This window comes from Choristoneura fumiferana, chromosome 9 (genome assembly GCF_025370935.1).
Source record: "Choristoneura fumiferana chromosome 9, NRCan_CFum_1, whole genome shotgun sequence".
Classification (NCBI taxonomy): domain Eukaryota; kingdom Metazoa; phylum Arthropoda; class Insecta; order Lepidoptera; family Tortricidae; genus Choristoneura; species Choristoneura fumiferana.
The window spans coordinates 11,167,974-11,185,290 of NC_133480.1; the positions used below are offsets into that span (position 1 = coordinate 11,167,974).

General features: G+C 36.8%; 2 protein-coding genes across 3 annotated transcripts; one reads left to right on the forward strand and one right to left on the reverse strand.

The window, feature by feature from the left end:
• Window positions 1-926: 926 nt before the first annotated feature.
• Ube2g1 (ubiquitin-conjugating enzyme E2G 1) lies at window positions 927-11,174 on the forward strand. 2 transcript variants are annotated; one of them, XM_074092347.1, is made up of 5 exons: window positions 927-1,089; window positions 1,503-1,605; window positions 1,781-1,878; window positions 3,916-4,094; window positions 9,956-11,174. In XM_074092347.1, exons 1-5 carry the CDS (start codon window positions 1,044-1,046, stop codon window positions 10,034-10,036), a joined length of 507 nt encoding a protein of 168 aa, XP_073948448.1. In that variant the 5' UTR covers window positions 927-1,043; the 3' UTR covers window positions 10,037-11,174. The 2 variants fall into 2 exon arrangements, with proteins under 2 accessions (XP_073948448.1, XP_073948447.1); XM_074092346.1 differs by having other exon boundaries at window positions 932-1,089; window positions 9,696-11,174.
• Window positions 11,171-13,618, reverse strand: Rad9 (cell cycle checkpoint control protein Rad9). Its single transcript, XM_074092344.1, has 3 exons — window positions 13,185-13,618; window positions 12,693-13,098; window positions 11,171-12,534 (listed from the first exon to the last, which is right to left on the reverse strand). The coding sequence occupies exons 1-3, from the start codon at window positions 13,216-13,218 to the stop codon at window positions 11,790-11,792; spliced, it is 1,185 nt and encodes a 394-aa protein (XP_073948445.1). The 5' UTR covers window positions 13,219-13,618; the 3' UTR covers window positions 11,171-11,789.
• Window positions 13,619-17,317: the final 3,699 nt, after the last annotated feature.

The following is a 17,317-nucleotide window of genomic DNA, read 5'->3' on the forward strand; positions in this document are numbered from 1 at the left end:
TTTTAAAGCCGCGCGCGGTGCAGCGCCGGCCGACCCTTGTACCTGGCACGTTAATATGGCAAATGCGCGCGGTGGTTTCTACTTAGCAACGCTACAACACTAAAAAAGTAACATTACTTCAATCGGTAATTTTTGTTTTTAGTTTTTCCGTGACCATGAGACTTGAAATGGACAACGTCGGGATCAAAATTATAATCGTGAATGCATAATATAGGTAATCCGTAAAAAATAGGAATTCTTAATTATTTTTTGATACGAATTAGGAATTACATAGAAGCACATACATATCGTTGTTGAGTAGATTTAATAGTATATATACAAATGTTCTGATTTAGCAGAATTATGACCCGGGACGCCGCTATGATGTAAAAGTGAGAAGTAATCTATTAACGTTAACTTTTGTGAACAGCTTATAATGTAAAAAAATATATACCGGTAAAAATTGTAAAAGTAACGGTACATCGTTTAACGTTAATTATGATTTAACGTTAAATCTTTTTGACAGAGTAAACGTTACCAACTTTTTATCGGTAATTGAAGCCGTGGTTTGCGGAACCCACGTAGTATCTCTTATTAGTCTGTGCGGAACCCTAAAGAACGATTCGTACAATTTTATAAAACCGAGTAAACGACCAAGTCTAGCAACTTTAAAAAACATTTACCACAGACAGATGACAAAAGATTCCATATTTTTCTTGTAGTGTTGGTGCACATGTAAATGCCTGTGCGATTTTTCAATTTTTTTTTTGAATTATTTCCTATTTAATAATTGATCGATAACACTACCGATCACAATTTAATCGTTACAAATTATTGGTGGCGAATAAATCAGTTGGTTGCTACGATAGACAATCCTGTTTTTATTTACAAAGTGGTTTTTTGATCAATCACGATTTCATTTTCAGTTAGGGCAATATTAATGACAATTTCACCGGAAACAAGCAACTCATATGTTTCACAACCTGCCCAAAACTCAGCCAGCCATCTTTTGTGAAAAATCATTTGTTTCGTGTCGTCTGGGTAAATTTCGCAATTGTAATTAAATGTCAGAGCCACAGTCTTCGCTTTTGTTAAAAAAGCAGCTAGCAGGTAAGGTTCCACATGTAATAATTTGATATTTGTGCAATACACTAACGTGAGCGTCAGACGACATATTCGTACATTCATTGACCTCCGTGGGTCGAATTTTGAAGATCGTCTTCTCTACACCACTCGCTGTAAACCTTTGATTTTGTTGCTTGATATATGTGTGACTCAGTATACGAATTGATTATGAGAGAGAGACCCGCTTTAAAAATCAATATCGTTCGCAATGACAGACGTTCGGTGCCAGTAAGTATGACTAACTTTTCACTGTGTTTTTATATTTAGTCGACGATCGCTGAAGATCCCACCTGTTCCTTATCGCACGCGCAGATTATAAGACAAAAGATTTATATTTATACTTAATACGTAATTGGTGAATTTAGTGAAAATTGGCGTTATTTTTCATTATCTTTCAGAACTGAACAAAAATCCAGTGGAGGGATTTTCTGCTGGATTGATAGACGACAATGACATATACAGATGGGAAGTGCTCATCATCGGTCCTCCAGACACCTTATAGTGAGTAGCAAGTATTGTATTAACAGGAACTCCTGAAAACCATTCATAATCATAGCATTCTTAGCATTTTTCCATTGTATTGTTACGAATTTTCTGGTGTATAATGGATTCTAAAAACATGCAGATTATTGCAGTATTTTTTTTTAGTAACTGTATTTATATTTCTTGCTTCCAGCGAGGGTGGTTTCTTCAAAGCACATTTACATTTTCCGAAGGAATATCCTCTGAGGCCACCACGGATGAAATTTGTTACTGAAATTTGGCACCCAAATAGTGAGTATTGTATTGCAGAAAGAATTATCTCTTAATTTATTGTCAAATTAACAAGACTTCTCTATAACCACAAAAATGCAAAAAACAAAACTTAAATAAATATTTGTCTTCAGATTTCCAAAAACCCTTAAATAACAGGTGTGACATCTAAATTATTTTGTTTAAAGAATATTAAATTCGTTTATTTACACACATGGTTCGGTTGGGGTATAGCAAAACGGGCCCGATTTTAGGACTTGGAAAATTTTTGAGCAAACATTTTTTTGTGCTGGTTTTTCTTTTTTAACTTTAATGAAAACATTAAAAAAAGCATCTTTTATTGATAGAAGAATTTCGGACCTTACCTAAGTACTAGTCCTAAAATCGGGCCCCTTTTGCTATACTCTGACCCATGGTTCTCAAATAGAAAAGGAGGATGAATATTTCTTCTTTAGTATTTTGCAATTGCCTGAAATATGTTACTTTAATATGTTTTTTTAAAATCTTGTGTAATATTTGGGATAAATTATACCACTACCCTCGAAAGTTTTAATTTTTTTTAGCAATATTTGCATTGATAACAGTTCATTTTTATTATAAGTAAGTAGTAAGTTTGAATGCAAATTCACAATGCACTAACAAAGTGCGAAAGTATAAAACTTAAAAAGGCCAAAATATGCAGTAAATGTCACATGCCACAAATATGCACTACGCAAAAACATTGTTTTTGTGTGGATCAACTATATCTTGTTGTTATTCTGCTCCGTCAGCAAGGGGACAAAAGTAGTACAGTTTAATAGAAGAAATGTTGTGTCAACTTATACTAACAAGCTTATTAGATGACTAATTATAGAAGGGGCTTAAAACTACCAGAAATATGCATGTTTGGCATATTTTAATCCTAAAAACTTACAGTTTAAAGAGTGACTCAGGAGAATGTAACTATAGCAATGGGTGACAAGAAAAAGTTGATTGACCCTTTTATATATTTTTTTTATTATTAAGGGCCTCTTATAAATCAGCAATATAGCATATTATTAATATTATGCATAGTGTTTGTGTTAATATACATACAATTAAAAGTCTTCACAATCAAATTGAATTTTTGAATTTGTGATTTGTCATCCACATTTCATTGGACACAATTTTAAATTTGGTGTCTATTCTGGAGATACCTGTCTGTGTATACCGTACAGTTATCGTCACCTAACTTACGCTACTAACCAGAATATGCATAATTGGAAAAAAGATAAAATATGCTGTAATTAGAGTTAACACATTCGCTGCCGCATTCGCTACGCGCTACGCTCGTAGCAGCGTTTTTCCGCTTTGCAGCGAAAACTGCATACAAACAGAGAACTGAATGTGTTAAGTACATGCATTTGAATTGGTAAACGGGCATTTTCACTTAGACATGTACCTAGCAACGGCATAGTTAAGGAAAAGTTAAATATTGTCAGTTTTGTGATGTTTTATTCCATATTAACTATAGGGGAAAATTTACACAAAACTGACAACTTTTAACTTTACGCCATTGTTATTTTAAATAATTTAATAAAAATGCCCAAATATGCAATGCATAAAATCCAATGTCTACTCATTTAAATCACCTTGAAAATTTTTAATTACTTTCAATCTTCAGGTAACTTTCTGATGTTTAGTTCTTTTTTGGCTTAGATAAGCCTGTACTTATCATTTTAATGACTATGACCAAAAACTTGTTTAAACTCAAAATGGTTTAAAAACTATCAAAGGTAGAATAGAATTATTGGGCAATCTTTAAAAATGAGTTCCTTGGTCTTGGTAATTTTGTATGTATGTATGTATAACTCTTTATAGCACCAAAAATGTGAAATGAACATATAACTATTAGACTAAATAGATTAAAGAGAGAGATATAAAAAGACGAACTTATTGCTTAAAAGGATCTCTTCCAGGTAGTCTGAGAGATTGACATAGAGGAATAATTATTTTTCTTTGGTCAATTAATACCTCTGTTTCAATAATACTACAACTTTCACATACTATTTATTCAAACTATTTTTAACAAAATTTCAGTTGAAAAGAATGGTGATGTCTGCATATCAATACTGCATGAGCCAGGCGATGATAAGTGGGGGTATGAGAAGGCATCAGAGCGGTGGCTGCCCGTGCACACAGTGGAGACCATACTCATCAGTGTAATCTCCATGCTGGCTGATCCCAACGATGAGAGCCCTGCTAATGTAGATGCTGCGGTCAGTATCCACTTTAATTTATCTTGTAGATATTCTTCAACCCATTAGAGATATTGAATTTGTGTGTGTACAGTGCAGAAAATGCCTCCCACTGTATAGCCCATGCACACAACATAGTTCTGAAGGGCTACTACGAAATTCGAAAGTCGAAGTTTGTGTTGTTCGGTCCCTCTCACACATAATTTAATACGAGAGTGAGAGGGATGGTACAATACGTACTTCGATTTTCGAACTTCAGAGTAGGCCCTCAGGACACGTAATGGATTAAATTACGGAAGTGGCCTGTCTTGATGCCATTGTTGATAAGCAGGGAGTGAACTTTTATTGTAGATAACGTAAAACTGACGTCATTTTGCATACAGAGTGATTATTTGCATTTTTTCACAACTGCAATGTTGAAACCCCCAGGGTTGCTGGCTGTCAAAAAAAAACCGATATTGTGACATTCGATCCTTCTAATATATTTGATCATCCCAATACAAATTTTAGCCTCCAGAATCATGTTCAAATTTTACCATTGGCATGTTGTTTTCCTGTGGGTAGTAAAGATTAAGCTCTTAAGCCCAACACACAGTCAGGGTCGGTAGCGGGCCGGGTCGGGACCGCGACGGGCCTAATCACACCGACGGCGGGCGCGGGACGGGTCGTGCGCGGGCGCCACGCCCGTCCTCCGACGTGACACACAGCGCGCGGGCCGTGCGGCAACGGGCGGTGCTTGTATCGCCCTGCCTTGGCGCGCGCCGCCTCTTGTCAAAGGATGCCGCGTGCGACGTACACAAGGTGCTGATACCGAAAATGTGGCCGGTCGTCCATCCGACCCGCTCACTGTGTGAATACAACGAACCGCTCGGCTCACGCGATCCGCAGACGCGCTTTGTGTGCGTTGCGCTTTAAGTTGAGTAGGCATCAAAAGATAATCCTAATATTATATTATTTCCTACACAATTAGGTATGTACCCAAGGATCAAGATCTTACATACTAGCAGGAATACTAATGTTTATTATTTGACCCACATCATCCCTGTGCGTTTCAACCCTGTGGTTGGGAAAAAAAAAACATTAAGTATACAAAATGATGACATTTTACTGTCAACCACATTAAAAGTTCGCTCCTTTTTGATAATAGTAAAGGGCTATATTTATATTTAAATTAAAATTTCAATATTTGGATTGCATGGTCCATTTGCTTTGATAATATATCATTAATGAAATTTACTAAACAAAATGAACCTATGCCACAGTGCATACACAGGTAAGACTATTCTATTGAAAATGTAAACAAATACTCCATTTTCTCGACCATAAACTATCTTGTTTTTGTTTACTGATGTGAAAACAAAAACAATAAATCGATTAATTTAGAAATCGACTTTTATTACTTACCGACGATACGTTTCGCGTGTTATAATAGAACATTGCTACAGACCAGTAAGTAAGCCATCCTGGACGAGTAGAAGTTTGATGGCCGAACCGCCAGGTGAGGCCATCAATGATACGAGGCCAGGATGGCGATTACTGGTCGAAGCTTGTATAGTGCTTTTCTCAAAAATGATGGTGTAAGTGATAATGACGGTGATTGTGATGTGATGACGATAATGATAATAGTGATGATGATGATGATTGATGGTGATGATGATAATGATGACATGGACCCATTTCAAAATACTAGTTAACTACCTACACCCAACACTGCCGCTCGGCCCGCGCCCTGTTTGTGACGCGACGTCTTTAAGTAAGACTAGTACTAGATTAGTAGGTCAATTATTAATATATAAAGAAATAATTTATTTGAACATTCATTACAATTACAAGATTACTAAAATTTTAAATTTTCTCCTAGCTTGTCGCTAGAGATTTACACGGTTTTTGATAAGAATTTATTAAAAAAGTTTAAAGGCATCAAGTTAAAAGATCCGAAATACGGATAAATGTGTTATTTCGGTTCCACCTTTAATATTGTGTGATTGTGCAAGGCTTTTAAGGAAATCGATTTGTTTACATTTTCATGAAAATGGTCTAACATAGTAGGGATTACATAGCGTCACTACTTATATAACGTAACCAACTCGAGAGTTAAAAAAAACCCCGTCATACCACAAAACACAGATAGTTCAGAAGTCAATCTCCTGTATGTACGTTTCACTTTTCATACCTACGCTCGGCGGTCGCTCTAAGGTTGTCAACTATGGCTTATGCACCAAAAAACTATTGCGGTAGTGGCACTCGTATCTAGTTGTTTGATTTATTGTTGAGAATGAAACTGGAAGAATGGAAATACAAATTAATTACTAAAATATTTTAATTTTAATGTATTGTATTGTAAAACTCTTTATTGTACATAAAAACACATGAAAATAACAGAACACAGGATAATAAGACATTCATTCATGTCATTGTTATATTATAAACTAGCTTTTGCCCGCGACTTCGTCCGCGTGGAATAGTAATTTTGGGAAGTATTTAATTTATTTAGGATACCTATTCTGCCAATAATAGTACATAGAAACTTCTACGGTTTACCGAAAATAACCTATTTTAATACATTGCTATAAATATAAACTATTTTTTTTTGTTCTTCCATCCATCCATCCACCCGATGTTCTTTGGTAAAACATAAATATTTTGCGGGTAGCTACAATTTAGCAATACGACGTGTATTCTACCCTGCCAACACAAAAGGACTAATTCTTCATAGTGAACTCTTCACACCTTACGTCCTTTATTGTAAGTTAGGAGGGTAGGATTATAATTAAGACGGCATTTTTACTAAGCATAGCTACACATATTTCCGATAAATATACTTATATGTAGTAATTTGTTTGGAATTCCTTAATTTCAAGTAAATAGGTTGAAATTTGAAAAGCGCCGGAGCAAATGTTTTTTAGGGTTCCGTACCTAATTAGGAAAAAATGGAACTCTTATAGGATTACTTTGCTATCCGTCCGTCCGTCTATCAAACCTCTAAGTCAAGGCAATCAAAAGCTACAGTCATTTAAAAGGTGTTTCCAAACCAATTGCCTTAACAGAAAAAGTTATAGGGTACTTCCGGCGGTCCTAGAAACTTGGAATTTTGCATAAAGGTAGCTCTTATAGCACAATTAATAAGAAAAATCTGAAAATCATAATTTTTCATGTCTGACTGTCTATGTGAATACGCCATCTAAAATGACCCCACATTGAGTACATTTTGCCTATGAGCTTAGAAGGCTCTACTAACACTGCATCATCCCCTCTGCTAACATTCCCTCGCAGGTAAAATTTTCAAAAACGCTTGAACAAATATCTTTTTATTTCTTATAAGTAGTCCAATGCCAAGTTTCATAAAGAACCATCGATTTATCTTCGACAATGACGATCTTCCATATAAAGTTTCATCCCCTGTTTCACCCCCTCACAGGAAGAATTTTTAAAAACGCGCGTTATAATATCTGTTTATCTCTTATCACGTACCCAAATGCCAAGTTTCATAAAGAACCATCGATTTATCTTCGACAATGACGATCTTCCATATAAACATTCATCCCCTATTTCACCCCCTCACACGAATAATTTAAAAAAACGTGCGAACAAATATCTATTTATCTCTTTTCATGTGCCGGAATGGCAAGTTTAATAAAGATTCATCGATTTATCTTCGATAATGACGACCTTCCACATAAACTTTCATCCGCTATTTCATCCCCTCACAGGTCGAATTTTCAAAAAAGCTCAAACAAATATAGACTTATTTCTTATTAAGTGCCTAAATGCCAAGTTTCATAGTTTTATCTTTGACAGCGACGAACTTCTAAAATTTAAACTTTCATCCCCTATTTTAACCCCTTAAAGCCTCTTTTTCGCGATAAAAGGTAGCCTATGTCCTTCCCAAGGTCTATTCTATCTCTGTACCAAATTTCATCAAAATCGGTTCAGCGGTTTAGACGTGAAAGCGTGACAGACAGACAGACAGACAGAGTTACTTTCGCATTTATAATATTATATAGTATGGATTTCTTATTAAGTGCCTAAATGCCAAGTTTCATAGTTTTATCTTTGACAGCGACGAACTTCTAAAATTTAAACTTTCATCCCCTATTTTAACCCCTTAAAGCCTCTTTTTCGCGATAAAAGGTAGCCTATGTTCTTTCCCAAGGTCTATTCTATCTCTGTACCAAATTTCATCAAAATCGGTTCAGCGGTTTAGACGTGAAAGCGTAGACAGACAGACAGACAGACAGACAGAGACAGAGACAGACAGAGTTACTTTCGCATTTATAAGTATTAGTATGGATTTTATCTTCAGCTAAGATGATACTTTCGCTGGTCTAAGATCCGAATGAAAAGAATTAAATGTATTTTATAATAAATTTAGTATTTTAGAAAATATATTAGAAATGGATTTGCTAAAAAAATCCTGGACAGGCAATTTTTTAAATGATTTTTAATTAAACGCAGACAACCCTATATCAACGTGTTCACAATACGGCTGAACAGTTATAACTTCTTTTTTGTTGCTCCATTATTGCACAAAAAAGTTCAAAGACGCGTGTCTCAAGCGGAGGGCACTCGTGCTCGCACTAGTCCCTACCGGTCCGAGATATCGTGTCCGTGAGCAGTGTCTATGTGTGCGTTTCTCGAGCGCACTTGTATGGAGATTGATTTCTGAACTATCTGTTTTGTGGTCATACACATTTAAAAGTTGAATATCTCAAAACCGGCCAAAAGCGTGTCGGACACGCCCAAAATAGGGTTCCGTAGCCATTACGAAAAAAAATAGTAATATTTTTCTGAGGATTTCGTATTTTATACGGAATCTTCCAAGTTTAGGTATATTTTATACCTTAGGCTGCTATTTACTCATAAACTACTAATAATTCTCGATTTTAATGAAAATTTGCACTTTAAAGTTGAATATTTCACAAACAAATCACTGCACCGAAAAATCGTCTTAGCAAACCCCTAATGAAAAGATTTTTTTTAATTTTTTGTTGTGCCATTTTGTCGGTATAGTTTACATATATATCCGTGCAAAATTACAGCTTTCTAGCATTGATAGTCCCTGAGCAAAGCCGCGGACGGACGGACGGACGGACAGACAGACACACAGACATGGCGAAACTATTAAGGGTTCCGTTTTTGCCATTTTGGCTACGGAACCCTAAAAACGACAAACCACCGGAAGGACACTCGCTTTCACGTAAAAATAACGCATCAAAATCGGTCCATGCGTTTGAGAGCTACGATGGCACAGACAGACAGACATTGACATCAAACTTACGACAGCCGTCTTTTTGCATCGGAGGTTATAAATTCATAACGGAACTGGACCTTGAACTATTCTTAATAAGGTTCCCTTGGCAAGATTTTGGACACGACTGTTTTTAGACATAAAAAAGTAGTTTACTTTGTTACTTAACATAAAGTAATATTTTACTTGACCCAACTTTACTTTTTATATATTCATAAGCAGGAAACAAACTTCTTCATCCAAGTTGAAATATTATGTTGTCCATGAATGCATTTCTTATGTGTGGTGATTGTTCCTGTTTAAAAGTTATTGACAATATTTTTTTTTGTTATTTTTATGTCTTATTTACCCTTTGCATTGTTTTACATCCACAGAAAGAATGGAGAGACCGATATTCGGATTTCAAAAAGAAAGTTGCCAGATGTGTTAGGAAAAGTCAAGAAGATTGCTTTTAGGAATGACAAGAAAATAATAGGTGGCATACTGTTTGTTGAAAAAGGGCCGTTTGAGACTACAATTACCACAGTACACTGAGACAACCATAGCCACAATAAGGCCTGCCACCTCCAGGCCAAACGACAATCCCACAATATCGACACTCGTAGATTTGCGCTCATTCTGCTTCTTTTTACAGAAAGAATGGAGAGAATCATATTCGGAGTTTAAAAGAAAAGTAGCACAGTGTGTCAGAAAGAGCCAAGAGGATTGTTCCTAAATAACAGTGCCCTTTTTCATTGATTTAGTTGGATAGTGAGTGTTGTTTGGTGATGCAGTTAGGTCGCCGCGCAGCCGGCAGTGTGCCCGCCCCTTCATCCGGGCCAGAGACAATATTAAAATTGATTTAAAATAAATACTTATTGTAATTAAATGGTAAAGTTGCCACATCAAATAATAAATTAAAATAGAATTCAAAGTCTTTTTCATCTTTTTTAAGACCTATTATGATAATGAAATGTGTATTGTAATTTTTTACAGAAAAATAAATCTGCATTTTGTTCTTTTACTTCCATTTTACTTTGTTGATCTCTGTATAGTAGAAACCAAATGTCAAATGATTTAGCAACATTATTTTATTGTTGTATTGCAATCTTGTGTAAGATCATAAACTTATCTGAACTTGTTATAAAAACCGAAACATTAAAAAAATGAAAAGCTAAATTCGATATTTCATTTTGCAACATAGGTTAGAATAACTTTTCACTATAGTTCAGCCAGCAAAAATCCGTTAGGATTGATATAGCTAAAGCTTAGTTTATTAGTAAATTTAACACCTATTTATATTTTTTCTAATTAATACTGACTTTACCAAATGTATCAATTCTGCCATGCCTTCTTACTTGTAGATATTGATAGAAATACATTCTATTCCAGGACAGATTCTGGCAAATACTAAAATTCAACAGGGATGGAATGTTGCATTTTAATCCTTTTAAAAAAGTGTCCATTTCAAGATTTTCTGTGGAATTACAGGTACAAATTGAACCTAGGATCAAAAGCATGTATGTGATTTGATCAAATAGAGTGTGAAATAGTCATGGTTATATACTTACTAATTACATAAATTAATTTCACTATCTAGTATCATTTATTTGTCTAATGACCAGACAGAAACAGATATGTTATTTGGTACCTCAAAATTATTGTGTGTAGTTTTAAGTTAAAATTATTTGAATTAGTTTCACGATTTGACTTGACTATTGCTGACGTTCCTAAGCACACTAAGATTGGTTTAATTTTGGTGAAAATGATGTATATGTTGGAACAAAGCAAATAACTTGCATACCGCTTGGAATGTGTGTACAATATTTTTACCTGTGTATATTTTTTACTATAAAATAATAATGCAGTAAACATTCAGATATTTTATTCACACACATCCTTATCCTTTGACAGCTGTACATAAAGAAATAATAATAATTATTATATTCTTTGGTCAGAACACATCATGTAAAAAAAATGCATTAGGTTTTTAAAAGGAAATTAAGGCAAGGCGAGGGCAGCTTTAGGGTATAAAATAAAGTTTTTTTTTTTTCGATACATTCCTACCCTAGAGAAAGAATAAAGAAACATGAAAATCATGAAAAATTATTGACATCCTCATAAGATTTGCAATTCTATAAACAGCCTGTGTAGTGTACTAGCCATTCCCGTAAACAAATCCTTTGCCACATGTCCACTTCATCCAAAAAGTATTTAAAAAGCTAGATCATTGTTGAAGACCTTTTTGTGTTTTGACTAACATACCTGATGCTTGTAGGAAAAACAGCATTTTTAGTAAACTTACGACTAGATTCCTAATTTGAATGGGTTTTGTGTTTGTACAAAAATATACTTTTAATCATGAGAAAGGGCAAAGTTGTGGGCAACCACTAGTAATAAATATACTTTTGTAATAAATAAATAGTTTTTAGAAAACCAGGTTCCATAATTGCCTTGCCTGCAGTTACAAGTTGAGCAAAAGGTATAAGTCAGGTGTCAGGATCGGAGTCCTCGGCCAGCACAGTGCCTTGAATATTTGTTAGGTCAATAGTTTGCTCAAAACATCTTTTAAAAACTCTTCTGATAAGTGCTTTAGCTGTGGGTGATGGCAGTATTACATCACAATCCATATTGTTCTCTATTTGGGGATTATTATTCCCCACATTGCCATCAGTACTTACAGCTACAGGATGTTCTTCAGGAATATGTATGAAATTAAAAAGATGTGAATCCTCTTCAAGGCACTTGGATATATCAGTATTCAAATTGGGCTTCTTCCTGGCTGAATGATTACTGGAGCTAACATCTTTTCTTTTAGTTCTCTCATTGTGTGTTGTGTTCTGAGTGGTAATTTGGGATGCATTGTCTGCTTTGGAGGTAGCCAGAACAAAATGGGCTTCAAATGTTGATCCATTGTGTACTATGAACACTACTGGTCTTCCTGTTGTTTCAAAATGTATTTGGATAGGTAAGCTTAATGCTTCAGCAAATGCTAATAGGGCTTTGAACTCTTTTAAAGTGAATGTGATCATTGTGTCTGCTCCTATGGTGTAACCATCAAACTCTGCAGGTTTTAACGTCACTTGTGTTCGGATTACTTTTGAGAGGTCAGCAAGGGTATCAATGTAATTGCGGAGAAGCATATTCTGGGAAGAGACTTCTACTGTGACCTGGTCGTCTGAACTCTGGAAGTTGCTTAATGCTTCAGAAAGAATCTTGTGAGGTGATGTGATTCTGTAGTGAAAAATGTGTTGGTTAAAATACAATGCAAACTTAACACTAAAAAATAACCTAACCTAACTGTGATAATTTTTTTTGCATGCCAAATCTGTTTAATGTTCAATATACAAATACAGATGGAACGAAACTAAATCTTACAAAGTTTCTGTTACCTGTTTGGCACTAAATCCTTAGTGTACACAGCTTGCATGGCTTTGCAGTCCAGTATGGACACAAAATGTGTCTTAACAATCCCATGTTTACACCTCAATTGGAATATGAGTTTACAGGACTCTGGGTCAAGTTTGATCTCTAAATTCTCCACTTGTTTGTCCATATGTGTGGGAGATTTAAATGTGTGCAACGCAGACTTCATTGATATTTTACATTTCAGCCCTTCATTGTCTTCAGTGGAGTAGTAATTGTAGTTAAAGTATGAAAAGAAATTTTTGCTAAACTTTACTACAGCATATGCAGACTCTGCTGCGTTTAAAGTCCTTAAAAGTACACAGTCCGCAAGAGATTCTACGTACAACTCATCTCCAAATCTTGCTAAGGCGTGAACAGTCCGTCCTAAAACTAGGAAAATGTTTGAATCATTTTAATGAACTTGAATTCTTCCAAACAATTTACTTATTTGTCTGAGAGTAAAAGTTTAAGCTCACCTTTAACATTAGGTCCCGGCACATGACATTTCATCTTGTTTATGTGAATGTTGGCTTATAATTATACTTAATATTGATATTTCAATAGTGGACTTCAATATTCACAGACCACTGATATTCTTAAATACACATCTGATTTGTTATAGTTTTGCATTGCACCGCTATTATTGACAAATTAACATAACCTCCAAATTTCCGTAATAAAAAACAAAACATAGGTGACACGGTGACACTATTTACCGACACGGCTAATACCGACATGGAAATACCCACCCGATATTTCCTGTACATGCCCATACAAACTTGTGTCAAACCACAGTGCAAGAAAATGTAAGTTCTTTAGACTGAATAATATATCTTTGGCGTGTACAGTACATTACTAATATCTAATATGTAGCTAGCTATTGAAGTCGGTTAATAACTAGAGTTGCCGCGAATCTTCCGCGAATAGTCGCTATTATTCGGTATTCGGCATTATTCGTAATTTTTTTGCTGTTCGTCGAATATCGAATAATAATGTCTATTATTCGACATGCGGCGAATAGTTGTCTAAAATAAACTTTGAAATGAAAAACTATAGGCTTAATAATCACTTTTTTTTTCTTAAAAAACAAAACACAGTTTAGTATTAATTATAAAAATCAGTCATGTTAAAGTTAGGCTTTTTAATTAATATTTAAAGTCCGAAAGATGCAGATTGTGGTGCAAAAAAACTAGTTTTTCTGCACGATTTGGATCAAGTCGGTTGCGCTTTTTTTCATACATACTAGGTAAATTAGTCTTTCTGAATAAACAGACAGAACTTGCTGGTGTGGTTAAGTATTGTAGGTATTCCCCGTAAAATAGGTAGGTATATAACGTACAGGAAATGGGTTGCCAGCATTTAAAAATGTAAAATCAGTATAATATCAGAATGTGAGGCTGATTTCCTTTGTACATCTCTTTCTCTTGTTAATTGTAATTTTCATATGTTTTATGTTCAATAAAGAGTTACAATACAATACAATTTCCTAACTTCATTTTCTTTTCACCTTCGGAAAAATTTAGATTACAGTATTAGGTAAAAAAATAAATGATTCAACAAGCGTGATAGGTGCATTCAATAACTAATAATCTATTTTTTATATTTCTTTGTTAATGTCGAATAATAATAGCGAATTATTCGACTATTCGCCATAGGGAATGGCGATTAATCGGTATTCGACTATTCGCTATTACAACTATTCGCGGCAACTCTATTAATAACCCTCCTTCGGGCAGTCGGGTAAAACTATCGAGCAACCACAGTGTTGCGTAGTCCCGTTTTGTTCGGAAAAAAGGGAGGACAAAAGTTTCCGAAAGACAAAACTGTCTCAAAACACGGGAAGAAACCAATAACACAGAATAAGTACAAGCGCCAATAACCCGAAAACACGCATTTTCGCAGAGATATGAACAAGCTAGATTGATTGTTCGCCCCCAAAGCATCCGCATAGTACATTTTGTCGGAATCCTTAGAGCAGTTTCCGAGATCCCCGTTATAAATTATGAATGAATAAGAATTGCTAAATTTATATGAAATAATTTTTGAGCTATGAGGGGGTCAAAAGTGGCTCCAAATGGTTCAGCCAAAATTACACACAGTGCTGCCTGCCAGTTCTGTTAGCTTGAACTTGGCTTGACACGCTGCCGCGTGTCTAGATTAACAGCAGAAGCTGAGGTGTGCTGAGGTGGAGCATTGAGCTTCGCGCCTTGTCGCAAATGTCGCAATGAGGGCTATCGTTTTTTGTCTCACTAGATGGCGCACTGTTGCGTGAGGTTTTTAAGTATGGCTTTCAAAATCTGTTATTACGGGCGTGAAAACAAAGTTTAGATTAAAATCATATTTACTACACCTTAAAACCGTACCATAAAAATATCAAGCATGCCACAGTGTTGCATATAGTCCCCGTTTTGTTCGAAAAAACGGGAGGACAAAGGTTTTCGAAAGACAAAACTGTCTCAAAACACAGACATTCATTGCTCCGGAACGCATATTTGCCATAATTAATTTCAGATATTGCCAAATATTCTCAAAATTGTAAATAAACCGCGTAGCTCTCCCAAAAAATATGAGATTTGACATTTCTCACGCTACACTAGCGCCTCTAGTGGCGAATTCATACGCGATAGCCCTCATTCTAACCTAACCTTTTTTTTAACGTGCTGAAAATGCGCCTTATGCATTGTCCCCCGCTCGAGGCAGCGGGTGGGGTCTGTCGGGCTCTCCCCCAGGAGGGGGCATACCGACTAAAAGCAACACGACCTTACCCTCTCGGCCCTTATGCGGACGCCACGGGATCGCGAACATTTCACCGCGATGCCGCAGGCCAGCCCGGTATGGGCTCCCTCTCTGCGCCCTAAGATGGTGTTGGGGCGCTGCGCCCCTAGGATTTTAGAAGCGCTCGGCCAGGACGGCACGTGCAATGCGGGTCCGGGATTCTTCGCCCTCGCCCGCTTTGCCGCCCGAGGGCCCCCCTCACCTTTCCCTGTCTAATGAGAACAGGTACTCAGCTCAGGTTCGCCCCCATCGGCGACCACAGCCCTGAAAAGGGCTGCGCCACCCCGGCATCATTGGGCATTCCGATAGGGCTCACCCTCACCTTTCCCTGTCTAATGAGAACAGGTACGTAGCTTGGGCTCGCCCTCGTCTTAAAGGCATCCGCCAGAAGGCGGGACGCCTGCCCTCTCTTATTTGGCGTGGTTCACCTGCGGCCCTCTGCCTTAGGCTCCCCTCACCAAACAAATGTCGCGTCTGTCGGTCGTCACGTACGGCAACCACAGCCCTTAAAAGGGCTGCGCCGCCCCGGCATCACTGGGCTTACGCCCTCCGCCCGATGGGCTCACCCTCACTTTTCCCTGACCCTAAGGGACAGGTTCTTCGCTCAGGCTCGCCTCCGTCCAAACGCCCTCTTTGGCCCGCAGGCCCGTTGGCTGGCATGGTTCACCCGGTGGCCCTCTGCCTTTGGGCTCTCCCCGCCAAGCCAACACCCCTCCCCTCCGGTCGGATATTGGCCGCCGGCTAGCAAATCCACCTAATGAATTTACTAGCCGTCGTTGCCCAGGATGCACCAGGCCCAGACGCTACACTTTCCTACCCCATGAGGCCAATGCCGCGGATAGTAGGAAGTTGTAACGCCCGAGCACGCGAGGAGGAATCCGACATTGCACCCCATTCTAACCTAACCTAACTTAACCTAAGTTAAGTATGCAGGTCAATTTATCTAAATTGATTGATATTAATTGTAGATTCGAAATCAAGATTCCGATTATTAAAACCACGAAGTTTATTTTTGCCGAATGTCATATTTCCGAATTAGCGAATTTAGCGATGTCATTTCGGAAAATTGATAATCGGAATACTGTACTTCGGGCCAACAAAATTTCGTGCTTTTCATCTTCGGAGTTTTGAAAATCGGAATTAGCAAATTCGGAATAAAATATTTCGGAGTATTTGGGTGTTCCCGTCACCCAGTGTTAACAGAGCTTCTCTCTTAAGCAAAATTTACACAGTGAGCTAGAGTGAGTGAGTTAAGAGTCTAGGATTAGACGGTTATAGGTCTGTACAAAGTATAAAAGATTGATTTTTTGGAATCTTTTTGTATTTTTTATTTCAATTCCAAATTTTTTGTTACTTTTACGGTCATCCCGACTGGTTATACTATACTTATGACATAAACAGACAGAAAAAAGAAATGGATTTCATTAATGTGTGTCCGTGTGTTTCATACTCCTTTACTTTACGTGGATAGCTGGAAGTCTGGAATAAGATTTAGGTTAATCTTTACCCCGATATTCCAATAGGATCGGGATAAAATCTTAAAATTTCAACCGCTGGGATCGGAGACATTAATGAAATCCTCGATGGGAATTTAAATAAAACGTAGGTAAAGGCTTGATACTTATTATTCTTGTTGGTTTCCGATCAGGGGCTCATGTGACCTAAGGCCTCGGCGTCGGCGGCAAAGGCAGTCATGAGGCCGAAGCGACTTTCATTGAATCAGGCGTTACTTTGCGGAGATCTATATCAATAATAAACTATATGTATTAGACGCGGGTTTGGGAGTTTATTTTTACTTTTATTTAAATAGTTGGAGGATACAGTAAAAGAACCA

What these genes read in the sequence shown, in the direction of transcription:
- Ube2g1 (XM_074092347.1), top strand. Translation starts at nt 1,044, where the DNA reads ATGTCAGAGCCACAGTCTTCGCTTTTGTTAAAAAAGCAGCTAGCAG. An exon ending in GGTCCTCCAGACACCTTATA is followed by an intron (nt 1,606 to 1,780) that starts GTGAGTAGCAAG and finishes TCTTGCTTCCAG; the next exon opens with CGAGGGTGGTTTCTTCAAAG. An exon ending in CTGCTAATGTAGATGCTGCG is followed by an intron (nt 4,095 to 9,955) that starts GTCAGTATCCAC and finishes TTCTTTTTACAG; the next exon opens with AAAGAATGGAGAGAATCATA.
- Rad9 (XM_074092344.1), bottom strand. Translation starts at nt 13,218, where the DNA reads ATGAAATGTCATGTGCCGGGACCTAATGTTAAAG. An exon ending in GCCGGGACCTAATGTTAAAG is followed by an intron (nt 13,099 to 13,184) that starts GTGAGCTTAAAC and finishes ACATTTTCCTAG; the next exon opens with TTTTAGGACGGACTGTTCAC. An exon ending in AAGGATTTAGTGCCAAACAG is followed by an intron (nt 12,535 to 12,692) that starts GTAACAGAAACT and finishes TTTTCACTACAG; the next exon opens with AATCACATCACCTCACAAGA.